Raw genomic sequence first — 24677 nt, forward strand, 5'->3', positions numbered from 1 at the left:
AGTAGGTCTCTTCTAAATGGTTTAAAAAGTTTGTAGTGATCTAATAAGTTACTTTCTGCTGGTAAAAAGTTGTTAAAATAGAATTAAAATTGAATTTTCTTTCGGCTATTTTTAGCATATGTTAACGCTACACATCACGTTAGTTGCAAAAATGTAAACATTTCTTCCAATTATGAAACGGGTTTATCTTCCATAATTCTTGACAACGTTGTACCTGAGCTGTGTTATTGGCAGTTTTTATGCAAGAGTAACTGAAATCCGGTAAAAATTAGACCAGTTGATATGCATAATAATTGGATGTGTGACCTTTATAGAGCCTTTGAGTCTCGTGTTTCAATTTATCTATATTGTTGTGGTAAAATACAATCATTATTGATAATTATTATTTATTGATTTCAGATTCATAATACGTAAAAAAGATGTCCAGCTACGATCATGGAAAGGTATAAGCAAATGTTGGTGTAAAACTAACCGAATGAAATAATAAATTTAGCTATGTATAGAGTGTACAGTGTGATGTTGCATTGGTTACATTTACTGAAATATAATTTGGTGTTTGCGGCAAAAACCAAAGATATTCCAAAGATGCTCTCGACTACTTATATAAGTAACAAAGGGGTTACAATTATAAAAACAGCTTTTTGAGACTGTTTATAGAAGCTTGTGAGTGCATGTCTCCATAGATAAGACAGTACAGCGCGGTCCGTTTTAACGTGATGTAAAGGGTTCGAATCATAATAGTTTTTTTTCCGTAAAGTATTAAAAAATACACAATTGAAAAATAAAATTTTTACAATATTGTCATGAAAGGCTGGGCGGCACTGATCATGTTTCTATGACATACGTGGAGCTGGTACATGGTTGACGGTCGCCTGGAGATGCGCTGGTATCATCTTCAGCACCGGGAGGAAAAAGTCTCCTTTTCTTGTTTTTTTGGTTTGTTAAAACATAAATTCCAACGCCTCTTCCTTCTGAAAGAAAAAATATCAGAATAAAGCGGTGCCAAAAAAACATCATAAAAATGCGGTGCTTTTACGGACATTGTTGAACGGTGTCCATATTTCTATAATGTCAGTGTTGAGCGGTGCATACTTGCTAACACGTGTAAATGTAAAAATCACAGTTATATTCAATAAAGCATGCGATAATGTGTTGTAAATTGATTCGTCTACCATATAATGCCGTTTAACAAAAAAAATCTTTCATTTAAAATGTTTAAAGTCTGCAAAAATGAAAATGAAAGTCACTTCTTTCACGACATGCTCAAATTGTTTTCACTATTTTGAAGTTAATAGCGACTGAATTTTGATGCGGTAAACGGCAATTAGATGTAAAGTATATACTTCGTTCGATGGAATATATTTTTATTATCAACTTACCTTCTTTTCTCGTTTTTTGTTACATTTCAAAAAGTTTGCGGCCATGTTTTTAACAGAAGGATACGGTGCTTTTGTCAGAAGTATAAAATTTCGACGGTGAGCGGAAAAGTTGTGGTATTCGCCCTATCATCGTGATTTAGGTTTGACATTTGTCTGGCAAAACACGTGGCCGCCATGTTAACAGAACTGTTTTACTTTTTAAACACTTGTAGCAGGATTATAGACGATTTGCTGCTGGGCTTTCTACTTGTATGCAGATGAAGACAGAGACAAATTAAAAACATTTATACTGAAATGCGTCAATTTAAAGTGGCATTACTACTCAAAATCAACGACAATTTTGTACAATATTTCGTAAAATAAACTTAATTAATTACAAATCAGTGTTACGTATGGCAATAGCCGAAATTTCAACGCCAGCTTTGGTCTGGTAAAATAGATGTGTGTAGATAAAAATTGCTCGTTTTTATTATTGCCCGCAACGATATCTATTCATAGGACACATGAACACTAATATGGTGTTCGTGTGTCGTATGAATAGATATATGTACGGGAAATTAAAATGGAATTAATTGCGTCACAAATAAATAAAACGAGCATTTCGTATCTACAAAAAATTAAGTAAACATACCACATCTAGCTTTAAAATTGTGGCTATTGCTATAAGGAACACTGATTGTTTATGTGTTAACTTTATTTTACGAAATACTTTACGAAATTTTCGTTGATTATGAGCGTTATAGAGACTTTAAACACATAATTTCGGACCACGTTCTAAATAGATCTCTGAGACTGTCTTTAGCTCAGGTTTCAAATAATTTCATCTGTGTATTATGTTTTAAACAGCTTTTATAAAAACTTTAGGAGCTAGTCGCTTCTCTGTCACAATTATGTTGCAATCATGATTAAAATTAAGGTTTCTTTGTTAATCGGAAACAGTTAAACCCAATAGATAATGCTAGTTATGTACTGGCCCCTATCCCACGCCGGGTATGCGAATACTTCGTTTACGGATGGCACTTCACTAACAGAGAACAACAAACGCCACGCGCTAGAGGTAAGTTCCTCTGTTTTATTTAAAGTTATATCCTAAAGACTAGTTTTTAAGACAAGACACATGGTCGAGTTGATAAATGGTGTATCCTTTTGTATTGGGAATACACAATTTCACGGAAGAATGGTACAGTTTTGCCCAAAAAATAGAAAATTCGATCGGAAAACAGCATAAACTGAATGAACAGTAAACATTTTAACAAAATAAAACTACTTAGAATTATTGCAAGAAATTGTTTGCTATTCCAGCATGTAGAGTAATCACTGTGCTTCAAATACTGAAATTTTGATAGCATTCAATGAAATATAAACAAAGATAGTGCATGTTGTAATAGGTGGCATACATAAAGTTGCAGCCACTTTGTTTACCGATAAAGGGCACTTCAGATTACGGAGACTTTCAACAAAGCGGGCACTCTAATAACTGAGTTTTATCTTCTATCTTAAATGCATTTATTTATATTATGGCTATTCATACGAAACATTTTGAAAATATTTTTTTCAAAAATCACATTACTATTAAGTTATACTATGTATATTATAATTGCAATTTTCAAATAAGATAATATTTATTATTAAATAAATGTGTACGGATAATGCGGATCAACACAATCATGTTTAGTTTTACTTATAGCAGGGCTCTAGATAACGGTAGTGAAGGTGTCTTTATGAGGCAAATACACATTTGTTCTTCATAAAATCCTTTGTCGGTTGTGCTTATTTGAATCGCATCATCAAGACGATACTTATGCGTAGCAACACAATTAAAAAGAGAATGGTAAAACTCCCTTAATTTTGAGCCCTGCTTATAGGGAGCACTTCCCTTTACGCAACGCTAACGTTTGCTCGAAGTGCGATTCACCTGACCCTAAATCACTGTATTGGTTGAGTTTTAAGAATCACGGTTAAAATTAAATCGTAAAAACAACTGATTCTGGAAAAAAGGAATGCGTACATAAAATGTTTAAATGTCATATTATGGAGTCAGTACTTAGTATACCCCCACAAACGAAGTTTAGGGTGCTATATTGGATAGAACTTCATATGCAGCATGTGTTGTGTTTATATTAAAAACAAAGACGGATATGCATAATTTTTACACCACTGTCGTGTGATTATATCAACCACGCCCGTTCTTTTATTGCTATTTTCGTTTATTGGCATTGAGCCAAAAAGTTCCAATAGAATTTCGAACCTGCATCGCTGCTGATATTAATCTATGAAAGGCAGTTTAAGCAGAGTGATTTTTCATGACATGCTATCTAATATATAAGTAAATAGCCTTAGTACCTTCATTTGGACATAAAGATAAATGCTTTAGATCAACCGCTTAGAACGTAATTTAAAATATGTGGTCATATAGATTTTACTCATTAGACATATCCAATTTGTTTAACACTTATCTTTCACATTTATACCAAATCATAATCATATTTCAAATGGATAAGAACATGCTTCGGTAATTCGTTTTTAGATGGGCGCTTTAGCGCCCGTCTAAAGTGCTTAGTGTGAAATTCAGGTCGATACGACTAGGTATGATTAACCCAATACCCGGTTGCGAATCCGCGCAAAAAAGAGTTGTATAATTTATGCAAGAGGTTTGAGTTCTCCAATTATGTGTATTCACAAATGGCAACATTATATGAATATCGTGTTACATTCAATATTTTCGAACGGTGTTTTATAGAAAAGAATCAATAATAAATGATCGTAGTGTACGTGTCGCGGAGGAGATTGTTTATGAATGATTAAAATAGTCCACTTTCTGCTGCGTGTGCGTGACGTAGTATTTTCGCTCAGCTCATTCATAAATCTGAGGCCGGCGATAAACAAAGGGGAGTCCGTGTGAGAATAACGCAGTAGTATAAGGTTACGCTTGTTTATATTCACAGGTCTCAATTAATAATACGTTGACCACGAGTTCAACAATTATTACAGGGATACGATAGACAACATAAAAAAATGTTTCATTATCGCTGAAACTGTTAAAAAAAACATTCAAATATAACAATAATATTCTCTAAAAGATGTAGTCTTGCTGTTTTGAAATAAGGTTTGGAATTTTGTTTTCTAAATAACTTAATTCAAAACAAAAGTTTAATTATAGTGTTTTTTACTTGTTAGTCGCATATTTACCGCATTATAATGTGTGTTATAATAGGCAAACCATACATTAGTAAAATTCAATCTGCCTTCGCACATAGAAGGAATGGGTCAATTAGGTGCTGCGTTTCCTTTGCTTACTTCAGTTAGAGGTCAATTATTTAAGTAATAGCAATCACAGGGCTCCGACTTCAAAGGAATTGCGGAGCTTTCTTACATAATAAAAGTCGTAGTCGCATGGTATTTGCGTTTTGCGTCCTATTTGGTCACGTGGTTCTTTTTCACGGTTGTTTTGGTATTCATGATATATGAGGCTATTAATAGATGCGTCTGTCGATAAACAACGGAAAGTTTACGGGTTATAACAACGCAATAGGTTACGCTCTCGCATACAACTCAATGACGTAGTACAGGTCGTAAAATGAGAGATTCGGGAAAAAGTTGACGCTTATTTATATCAAAGACCCATATTATCTATAGGTCAACAATAACTTCAGCGATACGATAGACAAAAAAAAGTTTCATAATTGCTAAACCCGAATATAACAAACAATTTATAATAATAATACGAATGCAATAGCAGAAGGTTAGTAGAAGGTTAAGCTTGTTTATATTCACAGTTCTCATTACATAGACAGTTGGATATGAGTTCATGAATTACTACAGGCATACTATAGGCAACCTCGAAAATGCTTTTTAATCGCTAAAACCGAAAACAACCTAATATATTATATTAAATATATTTATAACAATAAATGTCTTTTAAAAATGTAGTCGGCGTATACGTTGACTTTGAAATAAAGTTAGCAATTTACTTTTCTAAATAATTAAATACAATTAAACAAAAGTTTAACTATTGTGTTGTGTTTTTCACTTGTAAGCTGCATATTCACCGCATGAAATGTGTGTTAGCATTGTCAAACCACACATTAGTGTGAGTAAAATAAAAAATATACTACGGGAGAGCACTTCATATGTGTCCTCATATGCCTTGTTATGAGTATCTTTCTTCACTATCGAAATATATCGTATGTTTATATTTGATTTAAACGCAGTTTTCTTTCGACACATTTAAATCACACGTCAATAGCGCCGTCATGCGAAAATGGGTCTTATGCGTTTCGGCAAGCGTTTGTTAAACCCAACATGTGCTTTTGCGCAGTCAGGCCATAGGCGATGCTGTTTGCTTTAAAATCACTCAATATGTAAGGTTTCTCCTTACCAGAAGGAGTGATAGCTGAGTGGGCTATTTATATGATGGGCGCATATGGAATAAGACCCATTTTCACATGACGAGGGTCATTACAAATCTCATTGCGAATTGAAAATGCCACATTTAAGAACAATGCTTTTTGATACAAAATTGAATTGAAAATAGCAAACTTGTTAATAATGGCAGCCTATCCCCACATTAAGGAATGATTTCCAGACGTGCTGACCAAGTACGGCAAACATTGTGGTATGATAATTAAACGATTTTCTCTTATCGTGACACTATACTATTTCGCTAATGATTGTTTTCTCATCTTGGAGGCGAAAGTGAAATTCTGCGAGATGGATTGTAACGCGTAATTGTAACAGGGCCACAATTTGTGTCGTTTGAGCATACAGAGAGTAGTCCGGAATTCCTTACACTGAACAGTGCTACATCCTTTGAATTGAGCACATACGCAGTGATGTAGCAAAAATTCAGAGGTTGTAACTCGAATCAGCTTATTAAATTTTCGAAAATATTCATGCGTGTCTGTTGGCGTTATGTAAAAGTCACTAAGATGAAAACTGAAACAGCTACGCCTAAAAGCGCATGAGTGCTCTATACCTATGTTTATGTTAGCGTTGTTGACAACGTGTGAACTGCTCGGGTAATAAGTAAAGCATAAACAGCAATGTTTATATACTTTTATTCCTCCATATACAAGATACGAAGATTGTTGTATATTTTGAATTTGTATATGGTGTCAAAAATCAAAAGTTTTGTACACGGAACTTTCATTATGAATTTATATTCTTGGTGAGATAGTCATTTGATATAAGAAAAAAATATTCCTTTAATATGGGGACTGCAAATTTTCTTTATATTAAGTTATCATTACCATTTTCATCATACTTTCTATGCTTTCAGAACTTCCAAAAAGCATGTTGTTTTTATTTTGTCTTAGTTATTTCTATGAAATAATAAGGATGATAAAAAGTGCACACAAAACTCGACCCGTGCGCTATGACACACACTTTATAAAGTTGAATGGCGTGTGTTCATTTCAAACTTGCGATTGATTTTCAAAAATGAATTGCGTGTTAAATTATGCAATAGCGAACATCTTCAGTGCCTTCAGCGCTTTGATTTATTTGCGTACTAAGTACATACATTTTTATTTATTGCCTGCTTACTTTAACAGTATTCCACAGCGAATTCTGCATTTTTGATTCACAAAAAACGAGTGTGTTATATCTGGAAAAAAGTGTCTAGATGTCGGGAAACGAAGTGCCATTGTTTTTTAGATGATCGGTAAACGAAGTGCATATGAAAAATGTGCATGCGACTCTTAAAACATTTGAATTTTCTCAAATACATTAGTAAACTAAAATGTCACATGTTGTAACATTACTGGATATATTGATCTTTTATTTCGAATTGTAAGCACGTTCTTGATTTATTTCCAAGTATGTTTATTTTGTTTAAATATGTACTGATCATTCAATTCATGCTGATTATCGATGGACTTTTATCGTTTTTTAAAAATAATTCACCGTTTTTCGAGAATTTCTTTCTTCGCAATACGAAGTGCTATACCATTAATCACCCAAACAATGTTTTGTGTCTAAAAACCAAATAAACAGAACATAAATACAAAAAAGCTGAAGAACTCACCTCTCGCGCGTGGCGTTTGTTGTTCTCTGTAAGTGAAGTGCCATCCGTAAACGAAGTATTCGCATACCCGGCGTGTATCCGCTGTGCTAAAATCACTATTTATAAGAATGATGTCAGAAACGCTGTGACTTGGCGAATGTGATGCTTTGCAACTTACTCTTCAGTATCACTCCATATTTAAATTATAAAAAAATATTATTCGTTGCACTTTACCTGTTTAATCATCATCGATCGTAAATAAGTTTTTGTTCAAACATGTATGTATGACATTCATGAAACTAGACTATTTGACCCTTTATTGTTACGGTTGTGTTTTCAAAATATTATTAAATACATGTATCATGCCGAAACTAACTTACGCACCTAACTGTTTGATGGAAAAAAAGTTTTAGCGACGATCACACTCTTCAACGAGGCATTTCAAATAACAAAAATATGTTGATATTAAATAGACGGATTACCGATTGAATCTTAACGGATGTTCACAAAAAACAGATGGTAGTCAATTTTAATATTGTATTTTATACACAGTTACATGCAAAGTCACATAAATACTCAAATTAAACGAATATTTCGTAAAATATTAAGTTAAATAAAGTTAACCCATAACACATTATGTTATCGTGTTCCTCATAGCATTAGCCAAACTTTAAACGCTATATGTGTTACCATATATTTAAACGAGATGCGCGAAGCCAAACTTTAAACGCTATATGTGTTACCATATATTTAAACGAGATGCGCGAAGCCAAACTTTAAACGCTATATGTGTTACCATATATTTAAACGAGATGCGCGAAGCCAAACTCGCGTTCGCTCTTAAATGGTCGGATGTCGTTGCGGGACATTCACATGGAATATATTATGACACAAAACATTAAAAATGAGCTCGTTAAATCTATGTAACCAGACTTCATCTAGCATTGAAATTTTGGATAAACGAAACACTGATGTTGCATGTGTCAACTTTATTTTCGAAATATTTTACGAAATATGCGTTGATTTTGAGTGCAAATGTGGTTTTGCATAATGCAAGAAATTTGCCAAGTAATACGCAAGTCCGATTTTATTTAAGATTGTCATGTTAACGAGTATGATAATTTGTTTATTATTAGTGATTCAAATTGGGATACTGTTAAAGCGTGATTATACGATTTTGTATATGTGTTAAATTGTAATATATTGATAAAATATGTTACGATAACACAAAATAGGCAAGACAAAATATACATTAAATACGAATTCCATAAACTGCAGCAAAGACAAACTAGCGTCTCGAGCCGATTGTCACAAATATATTTTCCTACAATAACCGAAGCATTCGTCTTTTTATTAGGACAAGGGTTAGTGTTCGTGTGTCGTATGAATATATATATATATATATATATATATATATATATATGTATAAGTTTTTACACATGTTAAATAAATTCGTTTATATTTGACAAAATCGTATAATCTCGCATTAATGAATTAACACACTGTTTCGATAGGCAGTGAACCTTAAGTTAAGTGTGTGAGCAAGAAAACTAGTAAAACAACATGGTTTGACGCTTCATGTAGAAGCGACACAAAAAAAAACAAGAAACGCAATAAGAATTATTCGAGCTTGGAATTTAATGCGAGTTTGACATGAAATGTGAGTGCGACGAAAGCGATTCAAATTGAATGAAGCAAATGACGGTTTTGTATAATAGAATAAACAATTCTTGGAGCTTTGGAATCGAAATAATGGGTTCTCACATACCTTAGATACGTTTACCATGACTTAAGACAATTGCATTGGCATCATAATTAATAAACACGTTTTGCCAATGTGTGTGTACATGATAAAGAGGAACGTGACATTAACATACAAAATAAACACTGACATAAAATACTTTTTGGTTCTGCTTTAACAGAATATAATAGTATACATAAACAGGCACATTCGTTGAAATGATATTCCTCGCCAAATACATTTTTGTTTATGAATGAGTAAAAATCCTTTGATATACAGTATAATCATAATCAAAGTACTGACAGTACTGGTGTGACGATAGTTTTTAAGAGGATGGATATAAAAATATCAATTTAATTTTATCTACATCACCAAATTGTGTATGTGGGTACGAAAATTAGGGTACGAAAAACAATTTGGGTACACAAAGTTTGGGTACAAAAAAAATATGCCCACAAAAAATTATGTACGAAAAAAAGATGGGTAAGAACAATTTTGGGTACGAACAAATAGTTGGGAGTACGGGGAAGTAGTACCCTTGGGGAACTTGACGCATTCTGCAAAACCGGGAGTCGGTTTACATTTTCGATCAAATCTAAAAATTACTACATTTGGAGTTTTTCCAGCGTCACAGCGTTTGAAGTGCAACCTTGCAGGTCGTGTCTGGTTCCTGTCCCGAACCTCTCGATAAATTTGAAAGAGGACGGGAACCAAGCTGCCTTTACCTTTATCAATGATAATCAGCGAGGTATGCCGATTGAGAAAATTTAGCTAACTCAATCGGACTGGCTCGGTCTTTTGCATAGATCGCCATTGTGAAGAATTTTTTCATCGTATGATAACTTAGACGAGCTGCTTCGCTGAAGCAGCATCGTCAAAAAATAATTAATTGTAGGATAATTGTTTTACGTATTGCAATTCTCTTCATTGATTTCTATACGACACGTTTCATATGTAATACTTGTAGCGTATCAAAGATAAAGATCCTTTTTATCATACACATACAAATAAAGGACAATAACGGTTAGATAAGGTAGTGTAGGGTTATGGTTTTTGTGTATGGCACTTCTTTCTATGGATGTGTACACACCCATGAAGTTTCATGTTGAAATAAAGTATCATTTCTGAAATATAGCCATGAAAATCTCAATCTTACAAAAACAAACAGGGCAATACATGTAACTCTTATACATGTATAAGACCTTTTAAGGTTAATGGTTCTAAATGTCTGCACTTCTCATCATTAATATTTAAACACCCATTAATTTCCTTGTTGAAGACGTGCATGGTATCTAAGATATAGCCCTGAAAAGTTACATAAAAAAAGCACGGGTAATAACTCTTATAAAAAAATTGTATGGTTATGGTTCCCGAGCATGGCACTTCTCCTCATTGATATATATTTATATATACACATATGAAGTTTCATGTTGATATAGTATACAGTTTCTAAGATATAGCCCTAACACGTTTTGTGGCAGACGGACGGACGGTTTGACAGACGATTGGAGAGACTGATGAACGGCAGAATTCTATATCCCTCCACCGTATGCGGGAGATAATTAGAAACAGACATTTACGGCCGTTTAGGCAAATACATTTAGATAAAGGTGGTCTGAAATTAAGCAATATTTAATATGATATTGTTTATCAGAATTATCTCATTTACTCTATTAATACATCTATTTTTAAAAAGGTTGACACATACAATAGCTATTACCAAGTTGGAAATTGTTCTTATTGTGCTTATCAATATAATTTATTGCCAAACATGTATGTCTAAAAAATAAAAAATATATATCCTAGCATTTATAGACTATCGATACTTGTTGATTCTGTGGGGCCGTCATTCTGTATGACATTATACGAAAATAAAGAGTTATTCTTACATAAAATCTCTTGAAACAATATATTTGTAAGTGAAAGAATGTGTGCAGGCAAAAAATGAATGTGAATGCCCAATGTGATTACATGGTAAAACGGTACGAACATGAGGCATGGAGACGTACAATGACGTTTGGGAATGCAATATATCATTATGTTTGGTTTTCGATCAATTCTTCAATTGCTTCGTCCATGAATTGACGCATTAAACAAATACCGTATTGCACCTACATTTTTTAATTCAACTAATAAAATATATTGCCTGTTTAATAATTACGACATAAACGCGACTTTATAAAGATAAAAATATTGTTATAAAAAATATCGAGGTACAAGAAATAAAATAATTGAACTATGAACGGACTTAGCTGGTTATCTGGTTAGACCAAATGACGTAACTATACTACTCAAAATCTGCTAGGGATCACTTTTTATAGTATGTGTAATTTGAAGTTCACCCCTAGCTAGATTCAGCCAGCGTCACACGTACATAAATGATAAATCAATACATAAAAATAAAATAAAATCAAAAACACACATTCTATTATCAAACCCTGCCAAATAACAATTTAAATTAAATTAAATTGAAGATAATGTGAAAATAAAAAGTGATCCTTATCAAATTTTAAAAAGTATATATTGATAAAAGTATTTGTTTACAATTACATATTGTTAAAACAAACTCCAAATGATAAAATATTATTTAAAAGTTGATGTTTCTTTGTAACATCAATTATTAAGTATTTAAAGAATAAAGCACTCCGTTCCTTCCATGTATTTAAATTAAAAAGAAATATTGAAAAAAAGCGCGGTCTGTCATATTAGCACATAATTTAAGAAAGAGAACCCCGTGTTGAAAACTGGGCAGTTCGTCATTTGTGGATTAAGACCATGAAGAAGAACTCATACTTTTTAAATCATTTGAAAAACATGTCTCTGTTATCAGGCAATCACATGTCTTATTTTTGTACTTATCAAACTATTTAGAAGTAACCCCATAAAGAATCATTGCAAATGCAGTCTAATTTAAACCATGGGAGTTACACTATTTCTCTTTAAAGGTGAAAGTTATATTAATATAATATATGAGACAATACATAAGAATGTTCGAAGATCATGTACAATATTTAGATTTATATCTTAAGGAATATATATGCTATTTGTATAAGAATATAATTATTTGGTTATTATATTAATCAACTTCCATTTACACGTTGTGACTTAAAACATATCGATGTAAAAAAGGAATCACATTATATTAAAACGAGTGTAACTCTGTTAACAATTAGTAAAATATTGAGTATTACTTATCTCCCTTTACAAATATCGTTTAGTAGAGAGTGTTAATGTTATGGTGTTTAAATTTACATATAGATTACTGATCACAAATCTTAGAATCTCTATAAATAGTTTTAAATGAAGGCAAATGTGTTTTATTTATATTTAAGAATATTATTGATTTGGTTATTTTATAACCTTTAGCAATATCATGGCAGCCTTAAACGTCGAAACGCGGATCAAGCAAAAATCCCGTTATACATGGGGTATAAGAACCTACGTTATTCTGTTTCAGGCTGCTTTGTCTGCTACGACGACGTAATGTAAAATTACGCGTATTACGTAAATGACATCGTAATGAATTTTGATATATATAGAATAGCAGGTTACTGCCTGATCTTTTTGTAATATAACAGGCGAGGCTTAGAATAATATATGGGCGAGGCTTGCCGAGGCGTTATTTTATTTGTGCCGAGCCTGATATATATTACAAAACGATCAGGCAGTAACCTATTTTTCAGTTTATCATACCTCTACGCCCCCGATTTAAAAGAAATCATAAAACAATTCGCAACGAAGCTTCATTTATAGCGGGAATTAATATGATTTTGATCGTTTGACTCGTTGATAATGACGTCATGAGCACTTGCACTTAATTTTTGTAAAACATGTTTTTTGCTGTTTGTATTTCTTTTTTTCTGTTAACAATATATTGAATCTTGGTATCAAATTGTTTTTTTTTATAAATCTGATTTGATTTTAATAAAAATGATAATTTTAAAGTTTATTTCGTGTAATATGACCTACCTCCTATCATCGACTGACATAAGAACTTCCTGATGAACTGATTAAAAAATATCAGGCAGTATTATATCAGGCATATATCAATGCAGCGCTATGATAAAAAACAATATATGTAACTTTTAAGTGTGGACGTAATCTGAATCGGTAATATTTTGTAATAATTTATTTATTTTTTATTTATCGTAATGTATTTATTGACTTGTCCATGCAACGATATGCTTGTCGTTTAATTAGTCTTACCCATGTTTTTAAGTTAATTGCATTGAACTGATTTGTAAGAATAATAATTATTATCATTTTATATTTCTTAATATTCCTACTATAATTTGAATGTATTTTTTTATTGAGAGAATGGTCTTCACCATCGTCTACGTCTAAATAAAATGAAGAAAATACTCAGTCACAGTGATGCAGTTAACGATTTACAATTCTCGATTAGTCTGTCCTTGCAACCTGGAAGAAATAACGTAGGGTCTTATATGGAGTATGCGTCTGTTTACAAGAAAATTAAGGTAATGTACAAATATATGTAAAAATATTGTCCATCGTAACATAATGATCCTACTGTGGAAAGAAATTCATTTCATGTTTGTTGCAAATTCCGTGTACTGCATTTGATACTGGTTTAAGATGTTTATAGCTAAACATAGGTCGTTATTTCGTTCCACATATTTACACTTACCGGAGAGAAACAAACAACTTGAAGACGTCTGGCTATTACTATAGTAGTATTATTCAAATGTCCTGGCAAAGAATATATAAGGATTCCCACGAAGGCCGTTTTGTTTTCTGGGCAGTAATATATCCTTTTCATCATATGGGGGAGCTTTAGGTATCTCTCGCTTTTATCTGCCAAGTAGAGAAAGTGTTAATAGAAACTAAGCCCGATATCTAGAAATATATCAAGAAATGTAACCTCTTTCTCGAAGGAAAGGTTTGTACCACCTAAGTTTACATAATAACGAGTTCTTACATAGGTTTCCGAAAATACTTCTTATAGAGGGATAATTCTTAAAACCAAAGATTTACAATCCAGAGCGGGAAAAATCCTGTTGTGCTAGTTTTTGAAAACACTGTGTACAGCGCAAATACATAATGAAACAAATTTTTGCGCTATAAGTGAATTTGTATTTGTTAAAGGATTGATCCTTGTTGGGTACTTCTAGAGAGGGATTTAGCCATGCAGAGACGTAGTCCTCTAGTTAGAAATGGATCTATCTTCCCCTACAGAAAGTCATTGTGAAGTGGAGTAGCATATATATCTGAAGTGAAAAGTTTTTTTTAAAGACGTCAACATGCCATAATAAAATCTAGTTCAGCTTGCATGTTTAGAACTATTGACAGCATTTAACCATCTGTATTTTTAGTTTTTGTATTTTTTTTAAATTAATTTAAGAATTTTTAAAACGAATTTGCATTAATGTCAATGTCATGAAGTAGATCAAATGTCATGCATAAGAATCATACAGGCATCTTCAAGATCACTTTTATACTTTAGGTGAAAGAATTTGCATAAACTTTTATGCAGGAGATATAATGACATGCATAAAAACCACAACTGCTTTAGGTAGAATATTTAAACACATTTATTTTCAAAATAGAGAGTAATTGCTTTCATAATTCCCCATGCATTTCAAGATTTTGAAATATTTCTGCTCAAACGATTACTAATATGAACCGGTGTGTGATGCAAAATGTTACATTTTAGATCAATGTGATTATTTGATAACACAGATGAAGATAAAACTCTTTTTACAAACCTCTAAATTTGTGTCAAAAAAGAAAGCTACATAATAGGAATAATAAATCTCCTCTAGTGTAGTGATAGTACACGGTGCATGTAAATTAGATGCAAATAACCGTGTTCTTTGGATGAGTGATTGCTTTACGAGACAGAAAATTCATGTGCATGTGAAATATACTATGTTTGTCGCGTTGGCGTGTTTACTCTTGCTGTATTCCCTATGTTTAACACTAGGCATACGACTAAAAAAAAAAATTGCATCTTGTTTTTTAGCCCCTTAGTAAAACGCAACGGACTAGTGAGATGTATTGTCTAATATAACTAACATCAATTTAATACTCTCGAAACAGAAAACAACACATAATTATCACCATTTAAATATCGAAAATGAAAACAGGCCTTGATCATACGAATTTTCAATTAATAGTTCCATTTTATGTGACAAATTGTGAGAAACATCATATGCCAATTATTTTCACTTATATATGATTTAGTTTAAAATGAACTAAACTGAAACTAAAGATATTGTAATGGTCATTGCGAACTAACTCATGTGTACATATTATCTTTGTTAGTACTTAAAACACTTACAATTTCTTTATTTTGCTTATTTTGTCAGAACAATAATGAAGTTAGGAGTATATCTTAAGAAAACAGAGGAACAGACGGTTATTTCAGCGTAAAGAAGTCCTTTACCAAGTTTGTTCAAATCATTCCTTTCGTGCGAAATTTTCCCCACTATGATAGTTATTTATTGTATGTATGTGTTAAATAATAAATCCTCTGGTTAACAAAAAGGGCAAGGTGTTTTGTATTTGGCATGTAGCATGTCATCGTGGTCCCAAGTTTATAAAATTATGTCCATGCACAAACATATAAATAATATTCTACAAAAGATCAAGGCCCATATGTTTCGACGGAAAAATCGTGTGGTGGTCCTCTAGCATATTTGTTCAAATTATTCTAATGAGATGTAAATATACCTAAACATTGGGAAAAAAACTTTAAAGAAATCTCTGAAACCGCTTCGCCCAGTGATTTGTTATGTGACATTGAACAACGTATGCTAATCGTTTAAGTTAGTTTAAACCGTGCTTTCAATTTGCCCTACCATCTGGGTTACTTGTTTTTCTTATATGTATCTAGTGCAAACTTTAACAATCATTCTTTAAACTGAAAGACCAAGATATGATGCTCTTAATAGAACAAACATTTATAATAGAAAGGCTGCACATATATTTTCAGCAATGGCATGTAAAGGACTGCTAAAGCAAGATGTGGAAGAAGTCATCATAGTGCCAGCGCTATAAGACGAGCCCGCATGAAGCATCGCAAGCTTTTCAGTTCGGAAGTCAAGGAAATGTTTGATCATGCAGTTCCACTTATTTTGTATTGGGACGGTAAGCGAATGGATGACTTAACTGGTCCAGAACGAGGTAAAGTCGATAGACTTCCTATTCTGTTTTTTTGGACAGGATGTGGTGAAATTGTTAGCTGTCCCTAAGCTCCAAGATGGCAAGGCCGCTTCAATAGCACAAGCAATTACACAAACTATTAATGACTGTGGCTTTCGAGAAAAGATCAAGGGTCTCTGCTTTTATATAAAAAAAACTTCAAATACTAGATAAATGGTGGCACTTATATTCGCTTTGGAAAACGAGCTTGGTCGACAATAAATCAATTTTGCCTGTCGTCACCACATTTCAAAAAAAATTCCTGAAAAGGTTTTCAGTGTTCATGACATTTCAAGGTCTCATAACATGGATTTGTTTGGCCACCTCAAAGATTATTGGCCTCGAATTGACCATAACTCATGTTTTACAGCAGTGGAATATACATGTAACACTTAAGACAGTATGATCGCTTATTGGAAGGATGATGTCATCAAGTTTGCACAGTATCAGCTTAATAAATTTTAAACTCGTGACGACTATTGCGAATTGCTTGAATTTTCTATCATTTTCTTGGGTGGCACACCTGAACGTGAAACGGTTTCGGTAACCTGGTGCTACACAAATGGTTGGATGGCGAGGGCCATTTATTCTATAAAAATATGGCTATTTCGCAAGCAAAACGATCCACAAAACCTACGCGACAGTGGTCAACAGTTTCGAGGTCTGTCCTATGGTCAGAAAATATGGCATCACCTCCATGAAGTATGTCTGTTCATCACTAAAGTATATCTGAAATAATGGTTTGAATGTCCAGCAGCAAACTGTGCTCCACGACTAGATCTTACATTGCTGTGTTCTTTGTCTGAATATCCAAACACTGAAATGGCCAAGCATGCAACAACAGCATTTGAGCGCCAACTTTGTTATCTGACTGAAACTCTTTTTGCCTTTGGCTTCCTTGACGATGTCACTATAGCGGAGAAGCGCTAATTGGTAGTGGCACTCCAAAAAGTTGAAGGCTCAGATGAGCTTCTAAAGCGAAAACAGCCATTTCAACATTCGACTTCCAAAATAAAAAACAACTTTGTTACAAAGAGCACTAACTGTTTTTTCACAATTGTTGGCATATCGCAGGATTTCTTGAAGGTTGACCCCAATGAGTGGGAAAATCAACCAAAGTATCAAGAAGGCAAACATCTGGTGTTATCTATGAAAGTTGTCAATGACTTGGCTTAACGTGGTGTGGCATTAATTCAAGAGTTCAACTGGAGTTTGACACGCAATGAAGAACAGAAGCAATGTCTACCATAGACAAAAAATTCGGCCCTAACTAAATCGTCTGCAGTTGATGCCAAACTACAGTGTTTGGCCGAAAGAACATAAACAATAGGACCCAGATACTATTGAATATTAATAATGATCATGTTGACTTTGATTTTATCTATGAACAACGTTTCAGATAAAAATGTATCGAAAAATATAATAGTTGTGTTCTGTAGGTGTTTTTTTACTCACGATCAGTTTTTGACTCAAATATTCAAAACTTTGAAAGCGTTGAGCAAATCCGTCATATTGTTATTTTCAGCCAAATTTTTTGTACAGATTTTCTCTGACTGGCATCATGTAATGGAGGGTTTGAGGACAATATCTTGATACTTTCATTTTTTGGGACCACCCTAATGCACAAAAGATTAAAATTTTCTACATACTATGGTTTACTTGTTTTTCTGATATATCCATTTTGAAAACTTCAAAACAAACTTCATTAAAACCGCAAAGCACACACGCTTGGTATTTGGAATGTAAAATGGTATGGAAGCTATCTATCAAGTCTGTTAAAGGCACGTGCCTGTGTTCAGAATCGCATAATCGTAAAGACGTAAGGTGTTTAATGCTAATATATAATGGGATGCGGCTAAAACAGCTGCAGCCAAATTCCATGTAAACTCCGTGTTTGTTTAATATATTAAACGCGTTTAAACCAACCTCCAGATTTTCCTTTTAGGCCCAAACTAGGACTTTGAAAGATTAATACATGTGCATTAACGCTAGCAGTCTTTAAGAAGCGGAATAGTATTAGCGGAATTAGGCGCACATTATAATCGGCTCGATAAGGGTGGAATTGGGTGACGACAGTGTACAGCTACACACACCGTGTGTCGTTAAATCGCTAGTCTAATACTCCATAAGTTTTACTTGATAACACATAGCCTGTTAATAACCATGGAAAAAGAAAAAACGGAATTGGACAAAGAGTGAGTATTAACATTATAAATTGTATTGTTAATTTACGTTTTCGCATATCGTGCGCAGTAAAACTAGTGTGTGCATTGTTTTATGTAGTATGAAATATCAGACTCTTAGATTACCGACGATACACGTAGTTTGTAGTTATTTAATCTTGATCGAAGACGAGCCAATGTATAATTTTGTGTTTTTTTTTTATCAATACAATACGCCCTTTATTATGTAACAATTACTATGCTTAATACAAGACGATTCTGCTAAAACCGATTCAATTAATGCTTTCCGGGTATATTTGCTTTTTGCGCTAGGTATATTTGCTTTTTGCGCTCACGATTTATGACGATATTGTAAAATGCAACAAAGTTAAGTAATATACAAGTGTGTGTTAATCAAATTATGTCCGAAAACAAAAGTTAACTTTTGCGGCGCATATAGTTGTAGTCGACTGACTTTCAAAATCTCATTTTAGACTGGAAACCTCAAAGTTGTAACAGAAAGGCCTGCTTTAACGTTTTAACAATTTAAAGGTCTTACAGTTTTTCATTTAAGCATTAATCTAACAGAATCAGCATGTGTATTTGTGTATTATATGCTAAATTAAACAGCTTAATTCCCGCGTTCGTTAAGTTGCATCGGACGTAATAACCCAGAACCATTAATGCTAAATACACATTTACGGACTAATATTTTGAATGAAATGTGTTACGTCAGCCGCAATTTATTTTCATTTTTAAATTAGTTTTCATTATATTAGATAAACAGAAAATGATATGTTTGGTATACATGTGTAATGTGTATATACTTGATTTGATATACTATTTTGCCATCTCAATACTATTTATGTGCTACCCAATTTTAGGCAAGTGAAGAGGGAAATGACTCCATTAGAAAGGCAAAGGTTTGTCATTCCTGATAAGCAAATCACAGTCTAGAGCTAGAATGTGCGTTGTAGAATAGCTACACGTGGAATACGGTGCACGTGTTTGTAGTGACGTGCTGTGTGTTTAAACGGCCAGCATAATTCACTGAATAAACCATTCACTTAAGTAAACAGGGTACCGTCTAAAGAATCAAGCCACACGACTAAAAACTATGTAACTATCAAATTTTGTTCTAAAAGAGTAAATGAATTAAAGTGTTTGTCATATCTGGGGTTTGATTTTAATTTGGTAAATGATTTGAATGGGCTAAATGTAAGGGGTAGCTAAGTCGTGGGGCCTAAAAAATATTAAAATGACACATGAACACTTTTTGTTCCATTTTCACTGTATTAAAATGTGTGACTATGTTGAACCTCAATAATTATCCTTAGACGTAACTATTCGAAATACAATTACATAAGTGTGTAAATGTAGGTAATATTTTAATTGTAAACCAAGATTTGATTAACTCGTTTTCATTAGATAAAGTACTTTCCTTACATAAGAATTTCACTTTCATTAGTATTTCATTAATGCATATCGTGTGCAAGTGCAAGAAAACAATGCCAGCATTTAGATTCGAACAATTGTAAACCATATATTTCGAGACAGTTTCTTCTATGAGCTGTAGCGTATGTTAAACAATATAGCGCACAGATACACGAACTAATGTCCGAACCCTTAACCACAAGCTAGAAAGTTGGACAATTTATTAATATTTTAAATCGAATCCATATTAGCTTGATTCTATTATCGATACTCGTTAGTATAATCGTATATATAGAGTATTGTACTTTGCTGATCATAGGTATTGAATGCCTGTGATATTCTATGATCGTTCAACGAGAAAACATAAATGACTCCGACCCACTTGAATTACATGTTAGCGTTAACAAATGTATCGCCGTGCTGATTTTTAAACGGCTCATTGAAAGGTGGACAATGTAATCTAGATATTGCTCAAATGTCACAGTTGATTACAGCCTTGTAAAGAAGCCAAATGATTGTCGGATTCAACAATACGGAATTAGGGATTTATTACACTTTCATCAAAGCAGCCATGATATTCATCGATTAGTGGAGTAATTAGTTCACATTATAAGCAATGTACCGTTATCAATACACTTATGAATAAATTAAAAAACATCTTTTAGGAACTTCGTGTATAACTTATATTTACAAATATAACTTGTAAGCTCATAATCGATGTTTAACAATTATTTCTAGGTGATCGATGTTTGACATTTATGTATATGGCTAGGTAATGGCATTCCTTTGTGATTTAATATAATGTATATATGTGTCTTTCTTATATCGGAGTATATTGAGCGTGAAACAGTGTTACAGTCCATGCTCTATGACACCCAATCACAATGAAATAATATATTCTATATTGTTCTTTATTTTATATGAATACTACAGCTCGAAGTAAACGGAATGAGCATGATTCATCGCGTTTTATTCAACAGTACGTCAAGTGTCATCCCAGAATAGCCTGTTAAATCCTCACATGCTAATCAATGAATACTCTTTCCGCCGAAACTGAATTTTTGTTAAGAAGAGTTTTTATTTAAATGAAAAAATACCATATACGTTGATAGTGTCGTCCCTGATTAGCCAGAGATGACCGCACAAGCTAATCTTGGATCACACTTTTCGTACATGCCTTAAGCCCTGTTTTCCCACAGCGTGTCTCATATGTTTTTACTCTTGACAGTTCTTTTGATTACAAGCATTTGCACAAAGCCGTGCTCTTTATTTCCAATCGATTACGCTAATACAAAACTGACAACTTTATCTTCTTTTTTGTCCTGTCGTTGACGTCTTATTCTATCGATTAAAGCTTTTCGTGGGATTAAATTAATCTTGTTTAATTGATTATCGATTAAGCCCACTTTCTCCAAACGTCGTTCATTAATATATCCATAGCAGTGGTGCAGGGCAGTATAAAAACAAGTGTAAACGCGGCTTGATAGAAGATATTTTACAAATCAATTATTGTGTGCAAGAAAATTGCACCCGACTTACAAAGGACTTATTTTCAGAAAGATTTAAAATCCAGGGATGAAGCCGACCTCAACGAAAATTACACGTTTATGCCATTAGTACTTCTAGTTCAATAAAATAACGTTATGCTGCGTATGATACTTAAGTGTAAGCTGAACAATCAATACTTAAATGTACAGAAGCCTCATTTATATGCTAAATTTAACATTGATTGTCATTTAAACGTCGGTGAGTTTTATACGTACGAACCAAAAATTTGAGCCGCGTTATGCGAAAATAGGTCGAATGTTAATTTCGGCCAGCACAGTCCCAGGTCAGCATGCGCATTAAATACATGTCCGCTGATGAGACCAGGAAACCGTGATTAACTGAATAGCGGATAGCGCTATTGCAGTCGTCAAATTCCGTTTGAATTGTCTCTGTTATGCCATATGTGGTTAGCGGAGATGTTGACCAGCCATAGCTCCCAAAGTCTGGTCTAGAACTACGCTGTCCGCATATGCCATAAAACCCATTTTCACATGACACTTCCAGCACGTTCCACGATTTTCTGCTGTTTGGCACATACACCTGCAAAATACATAGCATATGGCCTAAATTAACGTGTGTTTCAATTACACGCTTTTTTGACAGAACCATTACCGTTTATAGATTTGGTATTTGACACTTCTTTTAAGGATTTAAGGAAGTAATTTATGTATTTAAAATCCTTTGTAAGCGTGACGTCTATGTAGACGCTGTAAATAACGTATATGTCTTATTATAAGTATCGTACGTTAACACCGTGTAACTTTTTTTCAGGGCATTACGACCTGTGCTGAAAGACCAATACCACCAGGACAGTTTGTTCGGAGTAAGTCACGATGTGTAATAACTAAAGTAGAAAGAGCTGTACATGCCTTATGTTTATAGTTCGGATATGGATATAGACACATGTATGCATAACAAATCTTGGATCCGGAAAAAAACAGAAGGTCTCCTTTTTCTCTCCTTTAAGGGCAAAGAGATAGCGGCGAATAAAATATAAATAATTGAAGAGCATGTCCGATTGAAATGCTTCTTTTTTTAAATAATGTTTATGTTCTATATCTATTCATTATCGAAATTTGTTAACTGAAATACAATGCATATTTAAATCAAAATGCTTTAATAGATCTTCACAAACACACTACGCAAGTGTGGGTTGTTGCCATAACATGGATTGAGCTCGTCTAAATGAGCCGTAGACGTTGCAACTGTACTTTTAGGACATACTCTAATGTCAACAGTTGCTAAGTTGATACTTCTCCTTTTGGTAGCAAATATGACAAAACAATTATATATAAACTTCCTTTTCAGTATTACAAAACATTCGACAAGCTCTATTGACATAAAACTACGTTAATTTGAACCATTGTTTTCCCCGTTATCTTCCAGAATTCTTTCCAATCAAAGTCGTTTTTCATCGTTCACCCAGAATGGCTTTCAGAAGTAGTGGATAACAACGAACCCGAGCCGCTGCGGCGCCCGCCCTGGCCATGGGAGCAGCCCCGTTATCGCCAGAACATACAGTTGCCCATAACGTACAAAGTCGTTGAAACTGAAGAGTCGAAACCCGAAATCGATGCTCGCGCGCAAAATGGCGACACGACGCTGGCAGATGGATCTACCGTGCCGTACGCCCTGCCCGTGCGATACATGTTCACGCATCCAAGTATCGACGACACGAAGCCCTCGGTTAAACAGACTCATTTTGGAGCGCCTATAGTTGATACGTCAACATATAGATTAAGTTATTAAGGGCACTGTGTGATGTCTTCTTTACAAATGTATTTAAATTGAAACACCACTTCGCATTTTGCTACTGTATGCTTTTAAATATTGCTTAAATTTAGTCTTTTATAAAAAATATCAACAACAAAAAATCCTCCGCCTACATACATGTCGGGCAGTGCTGTTGATTGTAGACAGGCTTTCACAACGGGTATTAACACATTATCTATTCCGGAACTAATGGCGTTAACAATAGCATTGATCGTTGTTACTGTAGTTCTAGTTTTAGTTTTGTCTTAAATGTTTGTTAATTATAGTACATAATCCTAGTGAGAATATTTGTTACCATTTTTGATAATGATAAAAAGTTGTTTTGATCATATAGATAAAAAACATGTAGTTGTTTTCAATCACGCATGGTTAAAGCAAAAATTGCGGATTACGTTTCTAGCACAACCCTCCTCGTTTTCTATACACTAACATGATAAAGTGAAGTCATCCTTAGGCGATACGATTTACAGTATGATTAATTGAGTCGCGTTCTGAGAAAACTGGGCATAATGCATGTGCGTTACGTGTCATCCCAGATTAGCCTGTGCTGTCCGCACAGGGTAATCAGGGACGACGCTTTCCGCCTAAATTGGATTTTTGCTAAGAAGAGACTTCATTTAAACAAGAAATGTCATAAAAGCGGAAAGTGTCGTCCCTGATTAGCCTGTGCGGACTGCACAGACTAATCTGGGATGACACTTTACGCACATGCATTATGCCCAGTTTTCTCAGAACACAACACAAATTAACTATGGTAATGTAGCACACTTTATGATACATTAATTCAGACATGAACTGGAAAAATCCTTGAATTTATATTCTCCGCCAAATAAAGTTTGTTACACAACGGATACACAACTAATTATATAGGCTATTTATTATATGCATTGCAATTATTTTCATTGATTGATGTACATGTGTACACCCAAGAAGTTTCATGTTGAAATCTTGTATAGTATCTGAGATACAGCCCCCAAAAGTTACATCATACTAAACAACAAATGGCAATAGTTCTTATTAAGGAAAGTGTAGAGTTATTGTTTTTGTGTATGGCTCTTTTTCGCATTATTATCTATTCACCCATGAAGTTTCATTTTGGAATCTTTTATATTTTAAGAGATAGCCTTGTAATGTAATATCCTACAAAACAAAAAGAACAATAAGTCTTATTTAATAAAGCGAAGGGTTATGTTTCTTGTGTATGGCACGTTTCCTCATTGATATCTATACACCAATGAATTTTCATGTCAATAACTTATACCTTTTTGAGATGTAGCACTGCGCATTTCTTGACAGGAAAACTGACGGACGGGCAATGCCAATTATATATGCCTCCGCCTTTTGCGGGGGATTAAAGGATTATAAACACAGAACAACAAATTAACTATCGGTGATACTTATAAAATGCAGTTTTCTCTTTGACCTGAACATGGTCTTTATCGCCACAGTATTTTTTTCATTGTACATAATGT

The 24677-nt window shown here is 33.6% G+C and overlaps 1 protein-coding gene across 2 annotated transcripts; it reads left to right on the forward strand.

The window, feature by feature from the left end:
* The first annotated feature begins 18092 nt into the window (after positions 1–18092).
* LOC127844864 (uncharacterized) lies at positions 18093–23753 on the forward strand. Of its 2 annotated transcripts, XM_052375395.1 has the most exons (4): positions 18093–18483; positions 19335–19373; positions 22204–22255; positions 22819–23753. In XM_052375395.1, exons 1-4 carry the CDS (start codon positions 18452–18454, stop codon positions 23179–23181), a joined length of 486 nt encoding a protein of 161 aa, XP_052231355.1. In that variant the 5' UTR covers positions 18093–18451; the 3' UTR covers positions 23182–23753. The 2 variants fall into 2 exon arrangements, with proteins under 2 accessions (XP_052231355.1, XP_052231356.1); XM_052375396.1 differs by lacking the exon at positions 19335–19373 and having other exon boundaries at positions 18107–18483; positions 22819–23741.
* The last annotated feature ends 924 nt before the right edge of the window (positions 23754–24677 follow it).

Source organism: Dreissena polymorpha, chromosome 9 (assembly GCF_020536995.1).
Source record: "Dreissena polymorpha isolate Duluth1 chromosome 9, UMN_Dpol_1.0, whole genome shotgun sequence".
NCBI lineage: Eukaryota > Metazoa > Mollusca > Bivalvia > Myida > Dreissenidae > Dreissena > Dreissena polymorpha.

Bases quoted from the DNA above. Each gene is read 5' to 3' on its own strand.
- LOC127844864 (XM_052375395.1), top strand. From the start codon at position 18,452: ATGGAAAAAGAAAAAACGGAATTGGACAAAGA. The intron at 18,484-19,334 runs GTGAGTATTAAC...ACCCAATTTTAG, and splicing joins AAAACGGAATTGGACAAAGA to GCAAGTGAAGAGGGAAATGA. The intron at 19,374-22,203 runs GTTTGTCATTCC...ACTTTTTTTCAG, and splicing joins ACTCCATTAGAAAGGCAAAG to GGCATTACGACCTGTGCTGA.